Here is a 24,689-nt window from a genome sequence, read left to right as displayed (position 1 = left end):
CCATGGCAACCAATCACAGCTCCACTTTAAAATATTTCGTGAGCACTGGTAAAATGAAAGCTGAGCTGTAATTGGTTGCCGTGGCCAACTAAACACATTCTTTTAGGCAGCTTAATAAATCTACCCCAATGTCACTTTTGCCCCAAATCCATATATCCATATATGCAACCACCTTTTCGTTGTTTGGTCATAGGTTCAAAAATTTATGCCCCTGTTGGCCTAGTCATTAATGGCAGATAATGATCTTAAATAAAGTCCTCAAGCAAATAACTGTAATGCAGACACTGGACTTAAGGACAACAGACAGGATAGTGAACCCTAGAAATCTGAGCCCTGCCTGCTAGCCTCAGTGTATCCTATGTGATACAGGAAACCACCAAATGGTCCCATCCTACACCAAATAGTGCAAAACAAGGCAGAAAAAAAAATAACACAACTGGGAAGTCAACAATCAGGGTCATAACAGAGATATATAAATAACAAAAAATTAAAATCACAAAATCTCAGAAACTATACAAAGCATAGTCATGTACAAGAGCTAAATATTGGAATACAGGAATACAGAAGTAGCAAAACAGTAGCAGAACGGATAAGAGAACTAGAAAAGAATCTTTAACCAGAAAAGAGGAAAGTGCACACAGGGTATTTATCAGACTATGACCTCTGCTCCATCGGAGAGGGGCGGAGCTCTGAGAGTGTCAGCATGTTAAGCCTTGCTAGCTCAGAGCAAAGTCTGCAGAAGTCAGGACAGGGTAGTTCAACAGCAGTCCAGCAAATAGAGCACTGTTTAGACTGTCAACCGAAATGAACCAGATGAAATTCAGCCTAATAGTATGAACAGCCGAAGACACTGACAAAGATATAACAATAACCTTGACCTTTTCTCAGAACCAGAGCCTCCAAAAATACTCAACTTTTTGAAAAAGACTTGAAAGCTAGTATAAGAAAATCAGAGAATAAAACAACACTTGATGCAAAGAAAGAGAAGGAGCTATAGAGTTAATCGCAGGTTGGATCCATTCATGATGGAAGGACACAATCTTAAATATTCTTTGTATCATGAAGCCAGTGGATAAAAAGAGAAAAGTTGTGAGTCCTCAGTTGTTGATACCTTTAGTGGCTAATAAGTTGATGACAACTGCAACTACCTAGCTCTCTTCTTCTTCATAGTTGCTTCAAAAGAGCCTTGGAAGAGCACAATGAAGATGTGTGAAGATCTGTGAAAGCCATGACCTTAGCAATGTGTAAATAATCCTGTCATTTAATTAAATTCAGGATTGATTATATGTTTCTTTAAAAGTCTTATACATATAAAAATGGAAAAGAGAATCCCTTTACTCACAACACACAGAAGAAATGTGATGTTAAAATCTCTAAAAGCTACAAATTCCGTTCTATTTGTAACTCTCTTTGGTGTAGAGAAGGTTTTATAGCCCAGCCATAAAGGTCACATTGATCATGCAGAGGGTCCAAATGTCACACCTCAGTTCGTTTTAAAAGTATCTATATAGTCTTGAAATGACTGCTTGTGACTGGCAAGAAAATAAAGATAAACAGTTGCAATATGTGTCAGCTAAACTCGTGACATGGCAAGCTGTATTATGCATTTAATTCATGCCTGTCAGACCTAAGTCAATAGACTTCTACTACAGGCCAAAGGTTCTGTCAATGTTTGAGGAAAATCTCTGCGCCTGGTTAAAAAAGTATTTGTAGAAACCACTGACAGCTGCCCACATAAAAAGGTGAGCTTAACATTGAAATTTACAGTGTACAAAAAATAGGATTGTGTGCGGTGATGTCTTAACAGCAGAAGGTAAAACATTTCTCCACAACTCAAACTGACTAAGTAAAGTAAAATAAATACATTCAATGAAAACTATAGGAGATAATTAAGGTGCCATTTTAAAGATCTTCTCAATGAAGTCTACGTTCACACCTAGGCTGGAGGCTCCATCACACATTCTGGTGAAAATCATATGAAATAGCCATTTGTGATGAAAGAGACATTTGGGAATTGATGGACAGTCTAAGGTGACCCAACAGATCCTATTGTAGATAATGGCAAAATTCGGGCAAAGGTGGGTGCCCGTAAGGGCCAGCTCCGGGTTTCAATAGGTCACTGGGCCACACAGAACCTCAGGAGGCCCCTTTAAAGTGAACCAAACCAAACAGTCCCCTCATGGTTATTTTATGTACAGCCCCCTACGGTTATTTTATTTAAAGTCCCTCTATGGATGCATTAGATACAGCCACCCTCTTCCCCATGGATTCCTTACGTACAGTCTAATATGGGCGCCACCACAGACCTGGTAATTCTCCTGGTTTGCCCAGTTCTGGCGCCAGCCCCGGTGTCCATTATGCTTTCATTAGAGCCAGTTCCTTATCAGGGTCAGGTCATGAGTAGAGCAGTAAAGTGTAGAGTAATGTAATATTCTCTTGTTTAGGTGAGATGCTCACAGCGGTGAAAAATGACCTTTGTGCCATCTGCTTAAAATGCAATTCAGTGTTCATATTAATGGGCTGTTCATATTTTAATATGCTATGCTGTCAGAAATTTTTTTTTACGTATCACTCATATAATATAGTTTCTGTGAAAAATGGATTCAAAACTGATGCAAATCGGTTGTGAAAAACGGAAGAAAATGAAATTTTTTGATGACTGAGAATTTGCATGTTCATGTGCAGGAAGCCTTAAGGCTCATTCACATGAACATAATGGGGGCCAATATCCCCAGGATTGCGGCAGGATATCAGTCCCCATTATGGCCCATGGTGTCCGGTCACAGTGTGGTGAGCACACCTTGTTTCACCGCACCATGACTATGCAGGGAAAAAAGTAGGACCTGTCCTATGTTTCTCAACGCTATGGAGCTGGCCCTGCCCTTCTCTATGGAGAGCAGTTCTCATTCCTCCTCCTCTCCAGTGCTCTTACGTGAGCTCGCCCCTGGCTGTAGGCACTCGTTCATGTGAATGTGCACTTAATATTTTTTACATAAAATACAGTATAGTTCTTTCGGAAATGCTGGTCTGAGAAAGTTGTATCTTTTTCTCTGATTCTCATACAGCTGAACTGTTGATCAGGAGTAACTTGCAGCCATCTGGGAGGGTTCCATAAGTAAGGAGATGAGCTCTTCCCATTATGCTCCACCAACAGTTCTGTGGAGATAAATTTGCTGTATCTTGTACACCGCTGTTACCCTTAAGTAAGGTGCCCTACTTCTTAATGGGGTGAAACATTGGCATAATTTGTTTGTTGGTATGCAGGATCCTATTGGATTCACTTACATCATATTCCGCATAGTTCTCATAAGGAAACCAAGGGAATGATTTATCACTACTTGGTGTGATGCACTAATTTTTGCCATGCAAATGGCTTAATTACAGACATGGGACATTTTTGTTGTAGTGAAGTTGTGATAACTCCCCCACCCCTCATACAGTTGTGTATATGAGGCCTTCATACCAGTAGATTAATGATCATTTTTACAGAACACAATTTGTCTATGGTAATACATCTCACTTACTGTATGAATAAATTACCAAACACAAAACACATTAACAGCAGTATCTCGGGTGTTACATGGAGTGGACATGGAGGGGATGAAATCCAACTCCTTGAGTGGCATGATTTCAAATTTAACACCCTGGGTGTGGAATATCATGTACTATAAAGCTACATAGTGAAAATGAGCAGTAAAAGCTGCAAATCCCGATAGCTTGTCACTTGTCACTTTCTCAGATACACCAAACAGGTGCCTCTACACATGTGCCTTGAGTTCTACCATACGCTTTATGTGTGTTGTGCTATAGGTTACTAATGCTGCATTATATAAAATTACACTGTGTAATTAGGAATCAAATATCAACTCAATATAATTCTCATTACACCAACATTTCAGTAAAATGTCATAAATGGTAAGTTAAATGATGTTATATCTGGAACAATAAACACAGAAAGGAATTGGATAAAATTGTCCAAAACAAAGACTGTAAAAACACAAGTTTTTTAATTGCAGATTATTAATGGATATGGATCTGCTAAGAGGCAGGTATCAATATAATGTCTGTGCAGAAGCAATTTGTGCCTCCTTGGAATTGAGAGTACTTGATTAATACACTTGATTTTCAGCAAGTGTGATCACCTTTATAAAAGCAGAAGTTCGGACAATCTGCTGGTCTTTAGCATTCAGGTGTGGGTAAACACAATTCTAAGGACATTACATTGAAATTAGTGGAGCAATTGCTACATCTAATCAGCGTAGGAAACATTTACAAGCCCATCCATCATTAAATGCCCATAAAGAACAACATCAAAATAAAGTTTTTGCTTTGAAATTGTTGAATTTAATTATCTCAAATAATAACTAGCTTTTGCTATGTTCCATGTGAACTGTTCAAGACATATTAACATAGCAAATCATGACTAAAAGGAAGCATTAGCTTTTGACAAGTAGTTGACAATGTCAATGTCAATAGTTGACAATTGGAGACAATTGTTTATTATGTTAGGTGTATACTCACCTTTCATAGGTTGTGAGTAGAGATGAGCGAGCACTGAAATGCTCGAGTGCTCGTTACTCAGGTCGAACTTTTACCGATGCTGAAGTGGAATGACGAATAATGAACCCCATTTAAGGCAATGGGAGACTTGAGCATTTTTCACTGAAAGAACACAGTGAAGAACACATTGCAGATGTTCCGTACATCTGCTAACTTATCCGAAGACACGCGTGCCGAACGGTGTCCTTCACAATAGTATGTGAAAAACAATATGTGTGAAGAATACATTGCAGATGTTTCCATACATCTGCAATGTGTTCTTCACACATATTGGGGCAGATTTACTTACCCGGTCCATTCACGATCCAGCGGTGCGTTCTCTGTGCTGGATTCGGGTCCGGACGGGATTTATTAAGGCAGTCCACCAGGTGGCGCTGCTGCGCTGAAGTTCCCCGGAACGCACTGGAATACACAGAGCCGGGCTGAGTGAAGGTAATTGCAAGCTCTGCGACACAATTTTTTTTTTTAATGCAGCGGTTTTTCCGAATCTGTCGGGTTTTCGTTCGGCCACGCCCCCTGATTTCCATCACGTGCATGTCAGCGCCGATGCACCACAATCCGATCGCATGCGCCAAAATCCCGGGGCAATTCAGGGGAAATCGGCGCAAATCAGAAATATTCGGGTAACACGTCGGGAAACCGCAAATCGGGCCCTTCACTATTGTGAAGAACACCGATCGGCACGCGTGTATTCTGATAAGTTAGCAGATGTACGGAACATCTGCAATGTGTTCTTCACTGTGTTCTTCACTGTGTTCTTAAATGATCCTGTGTTCACTGTGTTCACCGTTTTCAATGTTTTCTTTACTGTTCTTCACTGTGTTTCCTTAACTAAATGCTCAATGCTCTCGAGCCGGCTAGATACTCATCCGAGCAACGAGCCGTTTCGAGTACGCTAATACTCGAACGAGCATCAAGGTCGGACAAGTATACTCGCTCATCTCTAGTTGTGAGATATCACAACCAAACTGTGCAGATGTAGTAGGTATAGATGGATTTAAGAATGATGGCTCCGATGCAGCCTTGTGGAATTCCCAATATTGCATTTACCAAAGCCGGTCTTATGATACAGAAAACCCTGGCTAAGACTGATAATGGATCTTGTACAGAGACAAAACACATCTACACAATTTTAACCTTTTATACAGGGGACAGGCACCTGTGATATACATTCTGAATATAGTCCAGTTTTTTTGTTTTATTTTTGCGAAATAAATACTCCATTTTTTAACTAAGGAGTGCCGTGGTGGACTTTTTCTCATGATCCTTTGGACCAGAGTTCTCTGCATCAGAATAAAGGGGCCTCACTATAGTATTTCCCTACATAGTGACACCGGGTACATACAGTGCAAGGAGCATCAGTACTGTCCTGGTCACATGAATACAGTGGTGTTGCAGTTCATTGCCCAACATGTGGCCGGGAGTGCTGCTGTTCAGAAGAACTGCCATGGGGTCTTTGATCTCTTCGTTCCCAGATGTACGACATGCTATTGTGTTGACAGGTATACCGATATACTGTATATACAACGTTTAGATGGATGGAATACTTATGACCCATAACACTACCACGTCTGATACATGTTTACTCTATTCCTTTTATATTTTCTTTGTAAATTAAACTAAAATTAACAAGGATTTGTAAATGTCATGCTTAATCTCAGCTCCTGGGGATAACCGTCTAGAATACTGTTTAAAATCTAGAAAAACATTTTGTAGTTATATCACACTAAGCTTATGATCCCCCGTCTCAGCTATGTTCCTATATTTTTTAGATATTTATAATCATAATTTAGCTACATCCATTGCACTAATGAAGAGCAATTATTTTGGATATGATTTAAAACAAAGGTTGATGATTGTAACCAATTGGACATGACAACATTAAGACTTCTCCAGCTAATCTGACCTAGTTCTTCAGGGGGTTTGTCTTCTAGCTGTCAGAATTCATTTCAGCTTCCTGACTACCAAAAGTATGTATATGTTTTGTCTGTAGACCGTACAGGCACAAATACTTGTTTGTAATGGAGAAAGAGATTTGTAACAGATCATGTAAACAGTGGAATATTCTGCCACATTCTGTTACATGCCTTTCTATACGCTTTTATTATGTTTTTGTTTGCATCCCGGTTGACTACATGTAACTGTATTGAACTGACTTCAATCGAATAACCTGTAGCCACTATACAACATACATACTAGAGATGGGAAGAACTGAATGCACCTATTCAATGACCACTCATTGTATGAACAATGGGAATACAATATCTTACATGGGTAATATCATGGAGCAAGGCTGCAAGGAAGCTGTGAATAGATATTGGTATTGCACCATGTGAAGAGGGTATTTATAGAAAGAGATGCTTTGTGATATTCCTGTGAAAACTAAATTAACTTAAAAGCATTTTTGAGTAAACATACTTAAAGAGAACCTTGTTCTAACTAAATATATATTTAAATCTGTTGGGAGCAGAAGAAGTTGATAAAATTGATACAAATGTTATTGATATAATGTTAATAGGGTTTCACTCACTGAACTTACTGAACTCCCAAGTCCAGAATATGCAGATATTAAATTAAGAAAGAATATATTAGGCTAAATCTTTTCACTTCTAAGTCCTTTCTGAAAAATATTCTGTCCAGAGTTTAGACTAATTTTTAAATACAATACTTTTCCGTATTCATTTTTAAAAATGCTTCAGTTTCATTTAGCATAATTACAAATATAACATATTATCGATCAACAGTGCAGATAATAAGAGTAAACTTTAAAATACTTCTTATTTTACCTGTAAAACCTGTTTATAAAATTGTATGTAGTAATAGTGCAGATGAGAATACTTAACTTTGTTATATGCTTTATGAAAGAAATATGTTTACATGCCCTTCTTTTCCCTTGCCTTTCTTCCTCATTTAAGTGTAATATACAACAAACCAATATTTGTAGGAGTGGGCTTCCCAAATGTATCCAAATGGGCATAATACAAATCTGGGAGGAAATACACTCTGATACACAATTAAAGAAGAGCATTTAAATATGAAAAATAACAAATTTTATTTCAGACTTCAACTTTGTACATATCAAAAAACAGCTCCTAAGACATGTGTTTCCCAGAGGAAGAAGTAACGAAACACATGTCAGGCTTTCCACTCATTGAAGTTGTATGTATATTTCTCTCTATATTGTGCTTTTTATTCTAATTGATTATTTTTCATATTTCGAGTGGTCAACTTTAATTGGGTATCAGGGTGTATTTTCTCCCTGACTGTATGTTATTTAAGTGTAAGTAAACTATTTGATAAATTGCAAAAATCAATAGTACAGATCTTTTACTCCTGCCTTTCTTCTGTATTTAAGCAGATCTTAGTTCAAGTTCTGGTTTAATTCCTATTACTTAATATTGTATAATATAGAATAACAGGACCCTCTCCCACATGCCCTCCAGCAGACACAGGATATTTTTCTGTGCCATGTAGGAGCAGCCTATCCATCATAAATATCTTTCCTCTTGGTAAGCAGTGAGTCACTGTGTTCTGGGTAGCAGCATGATTTTGGAAAGATGACTTTGTACTCTAAGTGGCGAATAATATATATTTAAAGAAAGAAAAACAAAAAATCATGAGTCAATTTTCATTTTTTATTCAATCCCAGAACTATTATGCCCAACACAGTATTATTGAAAATTTCATACATTCCACCCCTGGATGCACATATGGTAAATGCAGGTTTTTCAATCCATCTTTGTTATGGCATAGACTTAGCTAGGTATCTTATACAATAAAATGTACCAGGTTAAAATATCTTCCAAAGTATGTAGGTGTACATAAATACATGCTAGAAGCAAATAAAATGTCAAATTTGAGGAGCTATGATAAAAATTGAAAAGAAAGATTAAAGAAATATTGATAAAAGTCAGTGCCTCGGAAGTCAAACACTGGAGCTTATATATACATCTGCGATTTGTACACAATTTTCAGTCTCTTCTTTGTTCTGTAAATATTCAGGGAATCTTCAGTACCCAACATGATGTCTGAGACAACACACATGGATCGATACTGTCATCATAAGGCAGAAACACTGAGATCCTATTATCTTCCTTAAGGGATTTGTTATGCAGGTACAGAAAAAGATAAGGTTATATATATACATCTATATACCATCCTAAATCAATACACAATACAGCAAAAAAAGCCATCCACTTGTACTTCTGCTCCTATGACAATAAAGAGAGCAGTGATATCGGAACATTTACTTAACCGTAGCACTGCAGATCTTTCTGGTTTATTGAACACATTCACACAATTTTTATTTCCATTATCTATTGTTTTACGGATCAGAAATAAAAATACCAGTCAATATAATACAACTGGAATTTCAAAAATACTATGTCTCTTTATAAGTAACTACCATAAGAATAACACTGAAAATAATGTAGGGTGATCAAAGATGTGACATGTACACATGTATATGTGTATTGTCCTCAGAGACAGGTATCTGTAAATGCATCCCCATATGGTGCTGTCACCCAGTTGCTATATAAAATGTGTGCAAAGATTTAAACTATCAACACTCCACCTTAAAATGTTAAAGGGCCCCATAAAAGTTTTTTCCAACCCCAACACCGGAAGACTTTGAAACAAATTGAAAATTCCATCCAGATGCTCAACTTGAAGCTGCCAGGTTCCATTTGAAAATATGTACCCAGCCTCCAACTATGTATTTATAATAGAAGTCTATTAATATTGGTAATTGACAAACTTTAAGCAAATTTAAAATCCTGGTCCTGGGTGTGACAGTACTGTGTGCCCATTGTCAAATTGTCCACCTATCTATGACCTTTTTTTTAACTAAACTTTATGGGGGGGTCTATCTTAATCTCTTATTCTTCTTGTGGCACCCCTTAAGAATCTACCGGCATCCTCTGCTTAGTTTTGCCCCCTCAAAAAATGTAGCTGAATTGCAAACGGGTAGGGGACCTAATCGCTGAAAATGGACCCTAGACATCTACTAAAGTTCATATAAGGGCACTGTACCCAGAAAAACTCAACAGAAAAAAAGTAAGTAAAACTACACAGTCGGTAACAAATATAAATGGCTAATAAAAGTGCCATGTTTAATTGGGCCACTCTACTGGCTGCAAAATATAGAAATTCTTCATACTGTGTTTAGGCTTATAGAAGGAAGGTTTACAATATAAAACTTTGCCCCAATGTATAAAATTTAAGAACTTGTTTAAGTATACTGTTTAATCAAGGATCCTTGCCAGGTTCCCATATGGTTACCACTCTTTGGCAAATCACACCCCAGGCTTTCAAAGTAGCCCATAAACCTAAGGCATCAATCAACAAACAGCCAGGTCCAAGTTTCCTCAGCATCGACTACTATTATCATTTGAAACAGGACTGATCTTCATCTAAGCAAAAGGGAAGTGAATTAATTGCTTAAGTATCACAATGAGTCAACTTAAAACCTCACTGTCTTCAACTAAAGATCCGTTTTGCAGCTATTATGTGTAAATACATAGTATTAAGTATCTGACCCTACACTTTAATAGCAGATCAAGCTTCATAAGTACTTCCCATCCAATTACACACTAACCCAATTTACCACAGTGGTACTTGGCATTTCATTGACATACTTCTATCGACTGGACTATAGCAAAGGCAAAGGATGCATTCCAGGCGACAGAACTTGCTTTAAAACATTCCACTTTAAGAGGCTCCTCTGTAAAATAAATGTACCTTATTGCTAAAATGGCCTTTCAAAAACAGGTTCATCTATTAGGACAAAAAATAGTCCAGCTGAAATCTGAGACTTGTTTCAAGCCCAAACCAAGCCCAAATCATCAGTCACTAGTTTTAGCATCTCAAATATAAAATGGTATTATTTTCCAACAGATAAACCCATTTTAACAAATATAAAATGCTATATCTATCTATCTATCTATCTATGTATCTTGATGTAGATTTAAATACACAGAGAAGTCATCTAAAACAAAAATTTCGGGAACTCTATGTAATGAGAAATAAAATAAAGATTAATGTACATGTCTACCTAAAAATTATAATTTTGTTCATTCTCAACTTAAAGAAAATCTATTTACTGAAGTAGACCTGATTGAAGATTTCTGCCTCAAATGTCAACCCAATACTGTCTTGGCTAAACCTTTTGCCTAGAGTAAGTAAAATATTTTTCTTTCTTATATGCAAATTAACTTTAAGGCCAATCCATGCCACAGTAACCTCTCCTCCTCTGCCTCCTACCACATTCCTGCTACGCTGTTCATTGCACCCACACATACGCATTAATTGCTGACTCAAAGCCAGGTTGCATGCACAGTAGCCAGGTTGCATGCGCAGTAGCTCAACATCACTTGCGTGATGTGCATAGGTATCAGTCTATGTAGAATCACACATGAGTAGCTGACACTGAGCCTGCACATACTGAGCGTGTGTGGGCACAATCAACAGCCCAGCAGGAATGTGAAGGAGGGCAGAGCTAGAAAAGCTACTGAGGCATGGAGAGGCCTTTGCTTCCCATGCTTGGATATACCTTGTAGCCTATAAAGGTAATTTGCATTGAAGAAAGATAAAGATTCTAGTTAGTTAGACAAAGTAAAATAATTAGCCCAAGACAATGTAGAAATGACAATTGTAGCAGGAATCCTCCTTCTCTACTTCAGTTAGTAGATTCCTAATGGTTGATTTCCTTTAAGTTGAGATTGAACAAAATTATAATTTTTTTCAGTAATAGCTTTTTTGTAGACGTGTACATTCATCTGACTTTATTTTGTTATTTTATTACGTAGGGTTAGATACACCAAAAAAATTGAACCAAAAAATAATATTACTTACTGCACCTCATAGTGCTAGACAGCTCTATATGTGTAGTATTAAGTGGCCTCTCAGTTAGAGACAAAAAAGGGGATAAAACAGACCCCAATGCAAATAATGGGTGACAAAGGGTGTCGAGGGGTGACTCTGTTTTCCCTGAGTTGCCTAAACTCAAGTATCCTTTAATTAAAAATAAAGATTTTAAATAGTAATACTAGGTAAAATAATTAGCCAAAGCCAGTGTAGGGATGACAATAGAAGAAGGAATCTGCTATCAGATCTTCAGTTAGAAGAATCCTGATGGTAGATTTCTTATAATGTTGTGAATATATGAACTGAAATGGCTTGGACCGAGGTAAAATATAATTTGTACTACAAACTTCAAACACAAAAAACACCCAGTAAAAGGGCATTTTCACCATGTGCAAAAAAGATGTCATCCTGCCCCCCAGCTCGCTCTCGATTAGTAAAAAACTGGGCTGTCTCTAGCTGTGGATAGTTTTTTTTTTCTTTTAAATAGTTTTAGACATTCACCTGTGACTTAATACTGTAAAAATATGTAATCCCTACCATTGCCCTTTTAATAGGTATCAGCTGTTTATCAGGCACTACTCATCCCTTCCCTTTACATAGATAGCCGAGCGTCCACAAAGTATAGGACCCATATTTTGCATGGCGAGCACCTGGCCAGGTCACAATGCGGTGAAACAGAGTGCTCACTGCACTGTGACCAGGTACCATTGACCTCTATGGGGGACAAGATCTGGCCACCAATTTTGCAACCAGATCATTGCCACCATTACGGTTGAAGTCTTAGGCTAACAAAAGACTAAAGATAAAAACAGAGCAGATGAATGAGAAAAGTGGAAACACAAAGGCAGTGTGAACATAAAAGTATAAACCTAAGAATCCAACAATAAAGTCTACGTAGTGTCTTATTCACGATAATGTTTTTTTCACAGTCTTTTGGTTATTGGATATTACCTCGTTAATAGTTAAACCCATAAAAAAATAAAAAGATCTATCATGGGTAATTGATTCAATGGAGATTTAAAATGGCAGCAGAGAAGATGTGGTCTTATTACACACCTACATTGCATATTCCTCTGAATACACAGAAAAGAAGTAAAGATTTGCAAATTCCATACCTCTGTTATATAATGAACTTTACTATCTCTGAACTCCCAGATTTTCTTACAAGAGAACATAATTAGATATATATTCATTTTGGGAAGTGAACTGAACTGCTGGTTATGGTCAAAGAAAATTGAGCTTTTAAATGTGATAATGGTTTTTTGAAATCCCTTTGAGGTTTCCAGCAGCTTCTGAAAATCCCGGTCAGTATCTTGGTTTAAGAATGGAAATGAAAGTGCTGAGTCTCGTGGACTATGCCATTGTGGGCTTTCGTCTGTAACAATACAGAGAGATAAGAGGCTAAAAAGTGCAAACTTCCAGCGAGCTCTCAAGCATGAGGTAAGGACAGCACTGGAAGTGTACAGAAGAAAGATATGTTTCTGCTCTTCTCTAAGTTGGGAAATATAGAAAAACCTTAATTAAATACTCCACCTCAAAAGCTGCATTAAGATCCGCTTTGTGAACACTAAATTCTTCCTTCTAATTTTTAACATCACAGTTTCTATAACAAGCTCCTTAGCTCCTCACAATTAACAATATTATTGGAAAAAATGGATCAAAAAAGCTTTGCCATTGGTAAAAAAACATAGGTTGAAAGATAAATGCAAACTACTTTTATTCTTACCCTTGTAGATGGCGGGCCTGACTGAGGACCTTATATTGAAGTTTTCATTTAACTATAAAGAATCCGGCAAGGGTTTCACAATGGGCAGATCTTCACTAGGTCCTTCCTGGTGTAGAATTGAGCTAAGTCTGCACCAGTATCTGGAACTGGCTATGGGTAGTGTACAGACATGAGTCAGGATGACCTCGCAACTGGCACGCTACGTTGCTTTCCGCGTCCTAATCATGACCCTCCACGTCTATTTGCCATGGAGGTAGTGAAAGTGTGTAAAATTCCTGGCCATACACCGGGCCTTGTGGGGCCTTTTAGGCCATGTACACCAGAAAAATGGTGCACAAGCCCTTATAAATCCCCACAATGATTTCGACTTTTAAGCAATCTTTGAACTCAATTGGCAGAGCACCTTAGATAATCTCAATGCTGAATGCTCATTCCCTTTATTCTTAAAGGCAATTACTTATGTGAACATGGGGATATATAGAAAAATTTGAAACGTCACCCCTTCCACCATGAGCACCTTCAGTAGCAAGGTTAGAATACATCTATACTTATTTTTCTTTTTGAAAAATTTACTGTACAGTTTATTGACTCAATGCCTCGAAGCCACAAATCAGGGATGAGCAAACCATTACTTCTTGAGCATTTCCACAGTGCACACTATAGTGCTGTAGTAGTCAATACAATTTTAAGAAAGGTGTACTATTCCTACTACCCTACATCTAAATCATGAGTAAATTCTAAAAATGACCAATATATGTAAATAATAATCGTTTCAAGTTCTGTTACTTCTTTGAAACATGAAGAAGTTTCATATCAATTTTGCCCTGTGGGTTTGTGTTGTAAACGGAAAATGTAATGGCGAAATTTAATGAATATGATCTGATTTAAATCTGGGATATTAGCTTAAAATACACCATTGTTGGCTAACAACTTGGTATTTAGGGAGGGCGGTAGTAGGAGACTTCCTGATATCATCACAGTGAAACAGGGTGTGGATCAGCTTTGAGGAGTCTCACCTATGGCAGATTCTAATATGTGCTATGAGGGATGGCTATGGATTGCTTTTATGGCCAGCTTCAACTTGTTATCTGTTTGTTTTATGTTTAAAGTGCTGTTGTATGTTATCACTCTCTATTTTCCTTTATATCTTTGCGTGTTCACCTGCAAAAATACGACTTTTCACCAAGGTCTACTATTTCACAGCTTTGATCCTTGACAGCCACACTAGCAGACATGTATTCTCCTGTCTTTTAACACACTTGTCTGATCGAAATATGTGGGACATATCATTTCCAGATCATCCTACATCCAACTTCCTACAACAGAAGTTGTATTATTCTACTTTATATTGAATATAACTAAAAAAAAGAAAAATATTTATTTAAAAAAAATATATACAATTAGGAAATAAAAGCAGACTATAAAACAATGATCTGTTTTACTATCTAGTTTTAAAAAATAAATAAAAAAAATTGGGGGACATTCCCTTTAAAACATGCAATCAATTTATCAACATGGTAATTACCAAGGCATCATATTGAGCAAGCGTCAATATTTTCTTCAATGTATATCAGTTTTACAATATTACTGTTAATAAATTGAATGTAAAAAAAAAAAAAGAAATGACTCCACTTGGAATTACAATAATAAAAAGTGTTGTTTAATTTCACACAATTATATCCACTTGCCCAAGAGCTGAAATATTCTAAAATTGCATCTTACATACTTGATGCAGTGTTTCCCGGCTAATTTATTCCCAAGCTAATATGTGTATTAATGCTCTAAAACATTTCTCATTAGCACATGGAAATGTTTTAACTTGGGTTATTTGATTAATATAATTTAAAAGCCAGCCCTGTGCTGTAGCATATGTGATGTGCCGGCTGTGTCTACTGAGAACCCACGTAACATTTATCTATACTCTCAGATGCTGAATTTTAATTCGACCACAAATATGCACAATTTTTCCTTCTAAATTACATCAATGTGGCAAACAAATGGCGTTTGCTAGATTCATACATAAAAAAGAGTGCCTTATCAAAAAGATTTCAAGAAAATATGGCCTCGGTAGGGCAGCATTTGTCACAAAGAATAAGAAGTCTGGGACCTATGGCGGCAAGTTATGATGGGCGGTGCCAGTTAGCAAGGAAAAAAAGTATGTTTTTTTTTTCTTTCACAGAAATGGGCCTATTTTGGTGGATAGAGGCGTTAAGAGTTAGATAAGTACAACAGTCAATTAGCAAATGCTCCTCCTCCCTTTCCTGCTGTTAGAAGTGAGTACTGCACTGATTGCTAATTTGGCACACTGCAATCCATGTCCTTAAATGTGTTGTCCACTTTAAGGACATTACAGGAAACAATTAATATTGTTTGTGTAAGAAAAAGTTATACAATTTTCCAATACACTTTAGTTATACATTCTTCAAAGTTTTCCAGATCCTGCTTGCTGTCAACCTGTCAGCCTTAAACACACCTGTAGTTATACAGTTGTTCTCTCCCCCATTCAATATGTTATGAGACGTCAAATACAAGTGCAAGGTTTTGTCTTTTAACACCTCTAAAATCTAAAATACATTGCTATAATTGAACTTTTATTGACGGTAAATGTAAGCACCCTGCCCCATGCTCCTTCACAGAAGGCTTTGCGAGCTCGCTAGAATAGAACTAGTGCACTTCATACCGGCTATGACAGGATTAGTTACCTTTTTTCATCAAGAGAAATAAATATATATAACTGGCAGAACCACACACATTAACCGTCTGGACTAAATCAATGCAGCCATTTTTTTGTCAATTTCGGGATATCTTTAATGGAGAATTAGAACGTCTGTCCTTCTAGGTTGAGAGCTACAAAGCTGATCAATAGACACAATAATAGCTGCATGATTTGAAACACATATAACAAAGCTTATCGTTTGCAGAATTTTACAGCCATCAACTATATCTGTACAGGGATGTGAAATGCAAGTTCTCTATATTTCTGGACTTAAGCTGTGATGACAAAAGCAAAATTGATTTGTTTCTCCAGTTCAGAGTTGTCTTTGCGAAACGGATGGCAACCACTGTTTACTACATTATGGGAAATCAGCACCATTCCAGAAGACTCGAGAAAATATCAATAAACGTCTTTCGAAATCCAATGGAACAGGAGATTTATTTTATCTTCTATCCAAGCTTATTTACATGAATTCATGAAAGGATCAGGCTTAGAATTGTCGTATTACTGTGTTTTATGAGCCACATTGCCACATCTATCTTTAGAAGAGATTAGGAGAAAGACCGGAAGAAGGACAAATTGGGAATTATCTTTAGGGAAAAAAAGTGCTCACCTTATGCCCCTCTTGGGCTATTGCACCTCAGAAAACAGCTGCAAGCCTTGTATCTCTGTATTCCCACCACCATGGAGTCTGTATTGTAATACAGAGAAGAGAAAAAATATACAGGATTTCCTATACAAGATAAGCACTGCCGAATTACAAAATCAAAACTTATATAGCAGTCCAATGATAAAACTATGTTAATTTATTAAAATCGATACAAAAAAACTAAATTTAAAGAATGGCAATAACGCGTTTCAGGTTTTTTTGTTGCTTAAAACACGTCATTGGCATGCAGCAAGTTTTACTTTTTGTATGTAATTTTACTTATGTTAAGAAATTAACTTAGTCCGGTTATTAGACTGCCATAAGAGTTCTGATTTTGGAATACGGCAGCGCTTATCTTAGGAGATACTGTATATTTCTTATCTACTGTGTAAGTATTACTTTGTTTCATTATAACTTCACCTCTTCAGAGAGCAAAAAGCTTCTTGGAAAAGGATGAATCCTTTCGGCCTGTTTCAAACTTCACTTTCAGTCCCAGGCTCTTGTGTACATGTGTATTGTAAGCAGGAACAGATGAACAAGAACTTCATGGGTAAAAGCCCATTTCAGTCTAAAATTTGGTGGATGGCTTGGGCCACCATGGGTCCCATAGAAGAGCCCTTGAGCCCGGGCTGCCGCCCAAGGAAGTGGACATTATAGGGCAGTGAAATGCATGTTATAAAGTGATATAGATTTGTTATTCTTCTCTTAATGCAACCTAGAGGGTTGAAGCTGCTTCCAGTGAACGTGTGGAGCACACCACCCCAGCATTTTGTTCATGGGGGAGATAAAATATAAGCCCCAACCCATCTTTGGGAGAAATACATAATATAAGACCCTGTTGATTTTCCTGGAAACACAGTAACTGTCAAGTGTGAAACAACCCCTAGAAATTTTCCTATTCCCATCCATGATGGGGAAATCTGCTGAGTACCTCACCTTCAGGTTAACTATTAAATATCCCTAGCTGTCACAACTAAAATTAGTCCCTATTTTACCAGAGCCCATTTCTCAAAACAATGTGACCCTCCATTTACCATCATGAAAGCAATCAAAATGTCTAAACATGCTAAAGCAGACAGCAAAGCTGATGTAGCACTCTGCAAATATTTCATAACATTGCAAACGTACGGGAATTTACTGTTTCCTGCTAAAAGCTTATTATGAGCTGTACAAATACATCACCATAATGGTGCCCATAAACATCCTACAAGGGGCTACAGGCATTAAAAATGCACATTACACCCAGCAAGTCCATCTGACAGTAGCCTTTACTGTTTACTTGATGGGAATAACAAGAAATCACAGTTTTCATAAAACTCTTCAGAAGTTATTTCAAGTGTTACTGCGAAACACATCAGTCTTTGTTGCACTCTGGAATGCTAATAAATACATGGAGTTTTAAAACAGACCAACACATTATTTACGCTGTATTACTGCAGAAGAAGGAAAATCTGATCTAGACTGAAAAAGCCTGCTACATTCCTCATACTTTATTGTGAAGGTAAATATAGTTTTTGACTCAAGAAATAAATTTGTGAACAGGATCTTGTTAAAGTTTCAAGACTGTAGCACTCTGAATTTTCTTATACTTTTATGTTTGTGAAATAACAACTTGATGAATTTCTCTTTTTGAGCCTTTGGAATATTAACAGAATACGCTTTAAATGTTTGTTGAGTGGGAGCTTGACAGCTTCCAAGAGGATCAAGTGCTAGATCCTCAAAATGGTATCATTCCTATACCTTCACCCATATGGGTTGGTAAGTAAAATTTATTATAATCTTTGAGGAAGTTAAGGCTCTCTATCTGGTCAAGCACAATGGGGGGCATTTATCATGTGCCGCCACTTGTACACCTGCGTATGATGAACATCTCACCCTCTGATGCTGTTGGATACATCAGAAGGCTCCTGACGTAGAATTATGAAACACTCTACGTGCAGGGGCTACAGTCTAGAAATGGCCTGAGGAGCTAGAATCTGGACTGATGAAGTACTAAGAATTTTTTTAAGGTTATATACCGATTGAGGAGCCCAAAAATAAAGTGCTTACATACAAAATTAAGAAACTTGTGGGTGTATGATCTTGTATTTCTCCACTCTTGTTACCTAGAGGAATGGGGCAGGAATGCCCCATGCAAACCTACTCTGCACTGGCAGAGCCCCCCTTCGCTTGGCGGACAACTGGCATAAAGGAAATAATTGCTATGCCTGGCCATGCAGCAGGAATTGGAAATATTTCTGGGCTTGTATGCCAGAAAACTGACATACAAGTCCTGTTAAATGCACCTCCTCCCCCAATGTCTTGGAAAAAATACTTTATTCTAGGGTACTGGTCTGTTTCAGTTAAATAATTACATATTAAAACATTTATAAATAAAACAGTTCATGCAGAGAAGCTTTTTTAACCTATAGGGACCGGTGATGAACCCAGTATGGGTTCAAAAAGCGTCTTTGCACTATAATTAATCAGGTTTGATCTGTTTGCCCATAGAGAACTTTTAATTTATAAATGTTTTAAATGGACAGGGTCCTAGAATGAGGGTTTTTTCAAAGACTTTGTGCCTGACCAGATACTGAGCTCTACCAATAACCAACCTGAAGTTTCAGGTATTGAGAATGTCACATATTACACTAGATGCACCTTGTGTTTTCTCTTTTTTTCTTTAAACTTTAAATATTATATGGGTGGGAATCCATTAGTAGGAATGTAAGATAGGATTTACCCTTTATGGCAATTGGTTGGGTGTTAATACATGAATATTAATTGATATGGCATCATCTATTCTTTTGCCGATCAATTGGATAGGCAATAAATCCTCTTGACTGTAAATAAAAATCCTTTAAATTTCACTCACTACACACATTGATGAATTATTACTAGGCTAAGTCATCAATGTTCAGTGTTAATTGTTTCGGCCTAAACATGCATCTTTCTGCTACGCTCGACTTACTTGTGATCAGTCATTGACTATGGGTCAACAATATTGCCTTGTCTAGTGATTGGCATCCTACAAAAAACATTGTTGAAGGTATATTCTAGTGATATTTCTAAATGTGTGCAGGAAGGCAGCACCTTAATGTTATTTTCTAGAGAATATGGGTAGTTTACTTGCCTATATTAGAACCAAAACAAGTTGGGTGACATCATAAGTCATAAAAAAAACAAATAAGGTCGTCGAAAATTAGAGATGTAAAAGTTTGTGTTCTTCTATAAAAAAGGTTATTTATCACAGCAGACACATACAGTATTTAGGCCTAGATTGGTGGTTTTACTGAAGTAACAGCTAAATACTTAATATTCTCATAAACCCTTTAAGTTTATGAAGAAACTATCATTTTTGGGTCTGGCTGCTTTGGCTTAGGTTTTAAAATTCAATAACTTGTTCTCTCAGTGCCAGATTAACTGTCCTGATGCCAATTTTACTCTTAACATTGTGTCCTATTCTTAACTAAAAGACTTAGCCAATTCTTGGCTATCTATCAACTTGAAAAAAGTTGTGTACTGTAAAATTCTTTTCATGTAAGCTGAAATGTTGACAAGTACTTTACAGAATTGATGATTTTATGTTGTTATTTGTGAACCCATAGTTTTATATTTTGCTTTATAAGAATTCTTTAAGAGCAAAGCTGGCTGAACCATCCTTCTAAGATATATGCCATGTTCTATGTACAGGAATCATAGAAGTTTTCTAAAACAGACAAAATCAGGAAAAAAGGATTGGACATGCTAAATTTCAACATGCCCACTCCTTTTGTTTCCAGTATATATATTTCACTCTTCTCTCTCCATGATAACTTGTACTTGCCTGGCCATGCTGGAGCTAAGTGAAGTCATGAGTAGATGCTGGATGGACAAGCCTTTACCCATCAACTGCCCTTAAGGTAAATAGCCACCGTTGATGACATAATAAGACACTGGACACCAAAACATTATTCATACAAATCAGATATGATAAATATCCGAACTTACTTCATTCGGCTGTGGGATACTAAGCTTTGGCAATTTGTTCTTGCTGACTGGGACATTGACCTTTCCATCCAATATTGCTCCAAATGGCTGACTGTTATATCCATCTTCAATTTCTGTTGGCGGTTTCAATTCAGGAGAGTCATTTGGTACTTGGTCCTGACCATCCATTGGCCTCACATATGCAGTAGGCTTTTGTTGAAGCATATTTGTCTTACTGTGGAGTCCTGGAGGAAAGTTTTGAGAGGAAAGGCCATTGCCTGCCAGTAAAAGTGATGTAGATGGGAGAGGAGATACAGAGCCATGCATTGAAAAGTCTAAATCTATTGGTGACTTTGAATGACTATTGTCCTTGTAAGAGTGTTCTCCACTTAACGTCTTTGAGTGATTATGTCTTCTGGAAAGAGAAGAAGAGGTTGCAGTAGCTGGTTCATCAACACTTACACTTTTATGCTGGTCATTTTGGCAGTTGTACAGGTCTTCATATCTTATCTGTGACAGATCATGTGCAGAACTGTGTTTGGATCTGTTTGGTTGACTGTTGGCTTGACTGGGCTGAGTACAGGTGGGATTATGACCACTAGGTGGCCATTCTGCTCTTGATTTTCTAGTTCCTTCATGCCCGAGAGAAGGAATTGTCCCCAGACCTGAAGGAGGGGGCATTGTGGAGGAGGAATGGCTACTGCTTTGGTGGCATTGCGCCACCCTATTCCTTTGTTCTGGGAAAAAATTTTGCTCATTTTTTTCAACAGGTGTTTGTGGAATAGAATTCTTGGGAATGCCTACAAGGTGACTCTGGTTGGAGTGATTGGTTAATAAATCTTTCATTTCGTCATAGTTTCCAAGAGTGTTTTGAAGACGGTTCGCAAGAGCATCGCCTTTACTTGTCTGCATTGAAAAGAAATTTAAAAAATGTTAGTTTTGCTTATTTCTTTTGTATAGAAAAAATTAAATCCTGCTTCTGTTTTTTTTTAGCTGCTATCATATGAGATATCTACAGTTGGTACAGCCCTTCTAGGTAGGACCTTACTTCACAGTTGGGTTATTATTAGTGCATAAGTCCTTACTATGGGAGCGTGTGTTTCTATATGTGCCTCAATTTACATGCCTTGTTACACCCTATATGAAGCAGAAGAGGTTTGACAATGGAAAGTCAGTTATAATAATTGACAGTGATATAATAGGATGGGAGGAGGGTGAAGATCTGAAGGAACGTATGTATTTAATAAGACAAGACTGTAATCTGAGACTGGAGACTGGAGTACGGCGGCATACTGAGATACCAATTTTAATACATGCTATGTTTGGAAGAAAAGCCACAGAAATTTGGAGAAAAACACTTTATATTTTGGCATCGTCAGTGTCCTTGATACTGCTCTTTTAGTCGATAAAGGCGGTGAAATAAGGCAAAATAGCTGAAATCCTGCATGTTCTTGGCTCTCATTTCAAAGTTTGATTTGAGAACGACTGCTGGTCGTGCCCCATGAGATAAAGAATAATCCAAATGTATTGTGCAAACAGGCATGCAAGAAACGAAAGAAATTTCTAAAATAGCCTTTTTTTCATATTTTTTTCAATTTTTCTGCTTAAGTAGGTAGGCAGTTCCTGTTTACTACCAGGTGTAACATCACCCTAATCACTGAATTAGTCAATACAGAGAAGTGCTATCTATTTGGTGTAATTACATCTTTCTAAACACACATCAGCTTATGGTAGTGATTTTGCTTCCATGCAAGTATATAATCTCACTGAATTTACCCAACATTAAAAGACAGCGGCATATTTACAACTTACAGTTAAGAGAACAAGGGCAAGAAATCATTGTTACTTACTCACAGTTCCTAGGTTTTGTCATTTTTAGTGGCAGAAATTACATTTAGCTAAGCCAAGAATAAGCTCTTTGTTTATAAGCTGTCTCCTTCAACAGAGTTGCACAATGTACCATTTGGGAAACAGCCAAACATAGGCTCTCTCTATTCAACCTCCACGCTGAAAACAAGAGGATACTATTATGCCGGGAACATAGCAAGAGGACTTATGATGCACTTTTTAAACACTTGCTTATTTGTTCTATTCCCTCAAACACAGTTTAACTCATTATCACAAAGAAAAACAACTATCAATAGAGACTCAAGCTGGTTAGCTCTATGCTACGGGTTATGTTGAGTAAATATTCAAGTGCGTTTTATATAGTAGTTTACTGTATTCCACCTGATACCTGCAATTAACTTATATTTAGTGCACTAGTATTGGTGTATTTAAACATTATAAGTAGACAGTGACAAAGCTGTTAGGGTTTAGTTACATTTTCCTAAATATTGATCACCTATCATCACAATAGGTTATAATGATCACTTTGTAGGTGGTCAAACATCTACCACCTACCACATGTACCTGATCAACAGCTCCACTGAAAACTGCTAATTTACAGTAATTGGCATTGCATTTATAGGTAACATGGTCTGTTTTCTTAGCTCAGTCCCCATTAACCTATGGTGCATGGAGCCCCTCAGGCTCATTTGCATACAGGTGATCAGGGTAGAAAAGAAATACAAAACACATTCACTGTACAATGTGCAACACTGAAGCAGTGAACTGGCTACAGCACCCATCGGAACATTGTGCTCAATTGTTTGGTTAGTGTGGGTGTCAAGTGTTGGACTACTCCAATCTGCTAACCTGAAGACCTTAATGAAGTAAATAGATGCATGGGGATTGTAAGTTGCTTTTTTCTTAACCTTTAAATGCCATCACATTCCACTTTTCTGGTCTGTCATTAGAAGATGGACACATGATGGACAACAATGGAGTTTGACAGATCCCCATTTGATTATAATTGTTCCCTTCAGGTTCCGTCATGGTGTCCATCATTTTCCTGGAGATAAAGTCGTGCTAATTTGACTGACACTGCAACAGAGATTCTGAATGCAGATGTGAACTCAATTACAATAACTTTGCATACCCACAGTCCATTGTATAAATAACTTTGTGTCATAGTAGATAGAGTTGAAAAAGACATAGTTTTAACAATTCCAAACTATAATCTGACAATAAAAGCCAAAAAACTGATACTTGTGTGGGGTGCATAGGTGTTTCAATACTTTCTTCAGACTACTATACAACAGGCCAAATATCTGTCTGCAGATAAAATGGAAAAAGGTCTCACATTCTAGCATCAGAAGGGTTTATTGTATTTAGACACTACAGTGGATGATAATCACACATATGTGATGTGTCTCTCATAGACTGAGACTATATGGCATCTTGATGGTCCAATATTTAATAATGGAAACAAAAATATCTGCACAACAATTGGTTACATACATTGTCATCAAAAACAGTGGGTACGGAAAGTATTCCACCCACTTTACATTTTTCACTTTTTGTTCCATTGCAGCCAATTGGTAATACTGCACCCTATCTAGATAGAGAAAAACTGAAATGTAGATGTTTTTGCTAATTATTAAAACAGGAAAACTGAAATAACACATGGTCATAAGTATTCAGACCCTTTGCTGTGACACATATATGTACTCACATGCAGTCCATTGGCTTCAGATCTACCTTAAGATGTCCAGCTGTGTTTAAATCAACTCTGGACTTGATTAGGAAAGGCAAAAACCTGTCTATATAGAACCTGACAGCTCACATGTCAAAGCACATGAGATTTATGATGTCTAATGAACTGCTGAAAAGGCTTAGAGACAGAACTGGCCAAGGTTACAAAGGAATTTCTGCAGAGCTCAAGGTTCCTAAGAGCACAGTGGCCTCCAAAATCCTGAAACGGAAGATGTTTGTGACGTACACAATACTACCTTGACCAGGTTGTCCAGCCAAACTAAGCAATTGTGGGAGTCTTGGTGAGAGAGCTAAAGAAGAACACCAATATCACTGTGGCTGAGCACCAGAGATGCAGTAGAGAGATGGAAGAAAGTTCAACAAAGTCAAAATTCACTGCAGCCCTTTACCAGTCATGACTTTATGGCACAGTGTGCTGACGGAAGCCTCAAAAGGACTACCAGACTATTAGGAATAAGATTTTCTGGTTTGATGAGAAAAAAACTAAATGGTATGTGTGGAGAAAAACAGGCACTGCTCATCACCTGCCAAATACAATCCCAACAGTGAAACATGATGGCAGCATCGTGCTATGGGGGTGTATTTCATCTACAGGGACAGGATGACTGATTGCAATTGAAAGAAGGATA

The 24,689-nt window shown here is 37.3% G+C and overlaps 1 protein-coding gene across 3 annotated transcripts in view; it reads right to left on the bottom strand.

Moving 5' to 3' along the window:
• AFF2 (ALF transcription elongation factor 2) overlaps positions 1–24,689 on the bottom strand; it is a 380,075-nt gene that overhangs the window by 232,735 nt on the left and 122,651 nt on the right. For all 3 annotated transcript variants that reach the window (XM_072123530.1, XM_072123532.1, XM_072123533.1), the window contains exon 3: positions 20,485–21,369. In XM_072123530.1, the coding sequence (XP_071979631.1) occupies positions 20,485–21,369 (885 nt within the window). The remainder of the gene's footprint in view (positions 1–20,484; positions 21,370–24,689) is intronic.

The sequence above is a fragment of the Engystomops pustulosus genome, chromosome 9, assembly GCF_040894005.1.
Source record: "Engystomops pustulosus chromosome 9, aEngPut4.maternal, whole genome shotgun sequence".
NCBI classification, from domain to species: Eukaryota; Metazoa; Chordata; class Amphibia; order Anura; family Leptodactylidae; genus Engystomops; species Engystomops pustulosus.
Note: the sequence above shows the minus strand (reverse complement) of the source record. Positions and strands in the feature narration are given on the sequence as shown.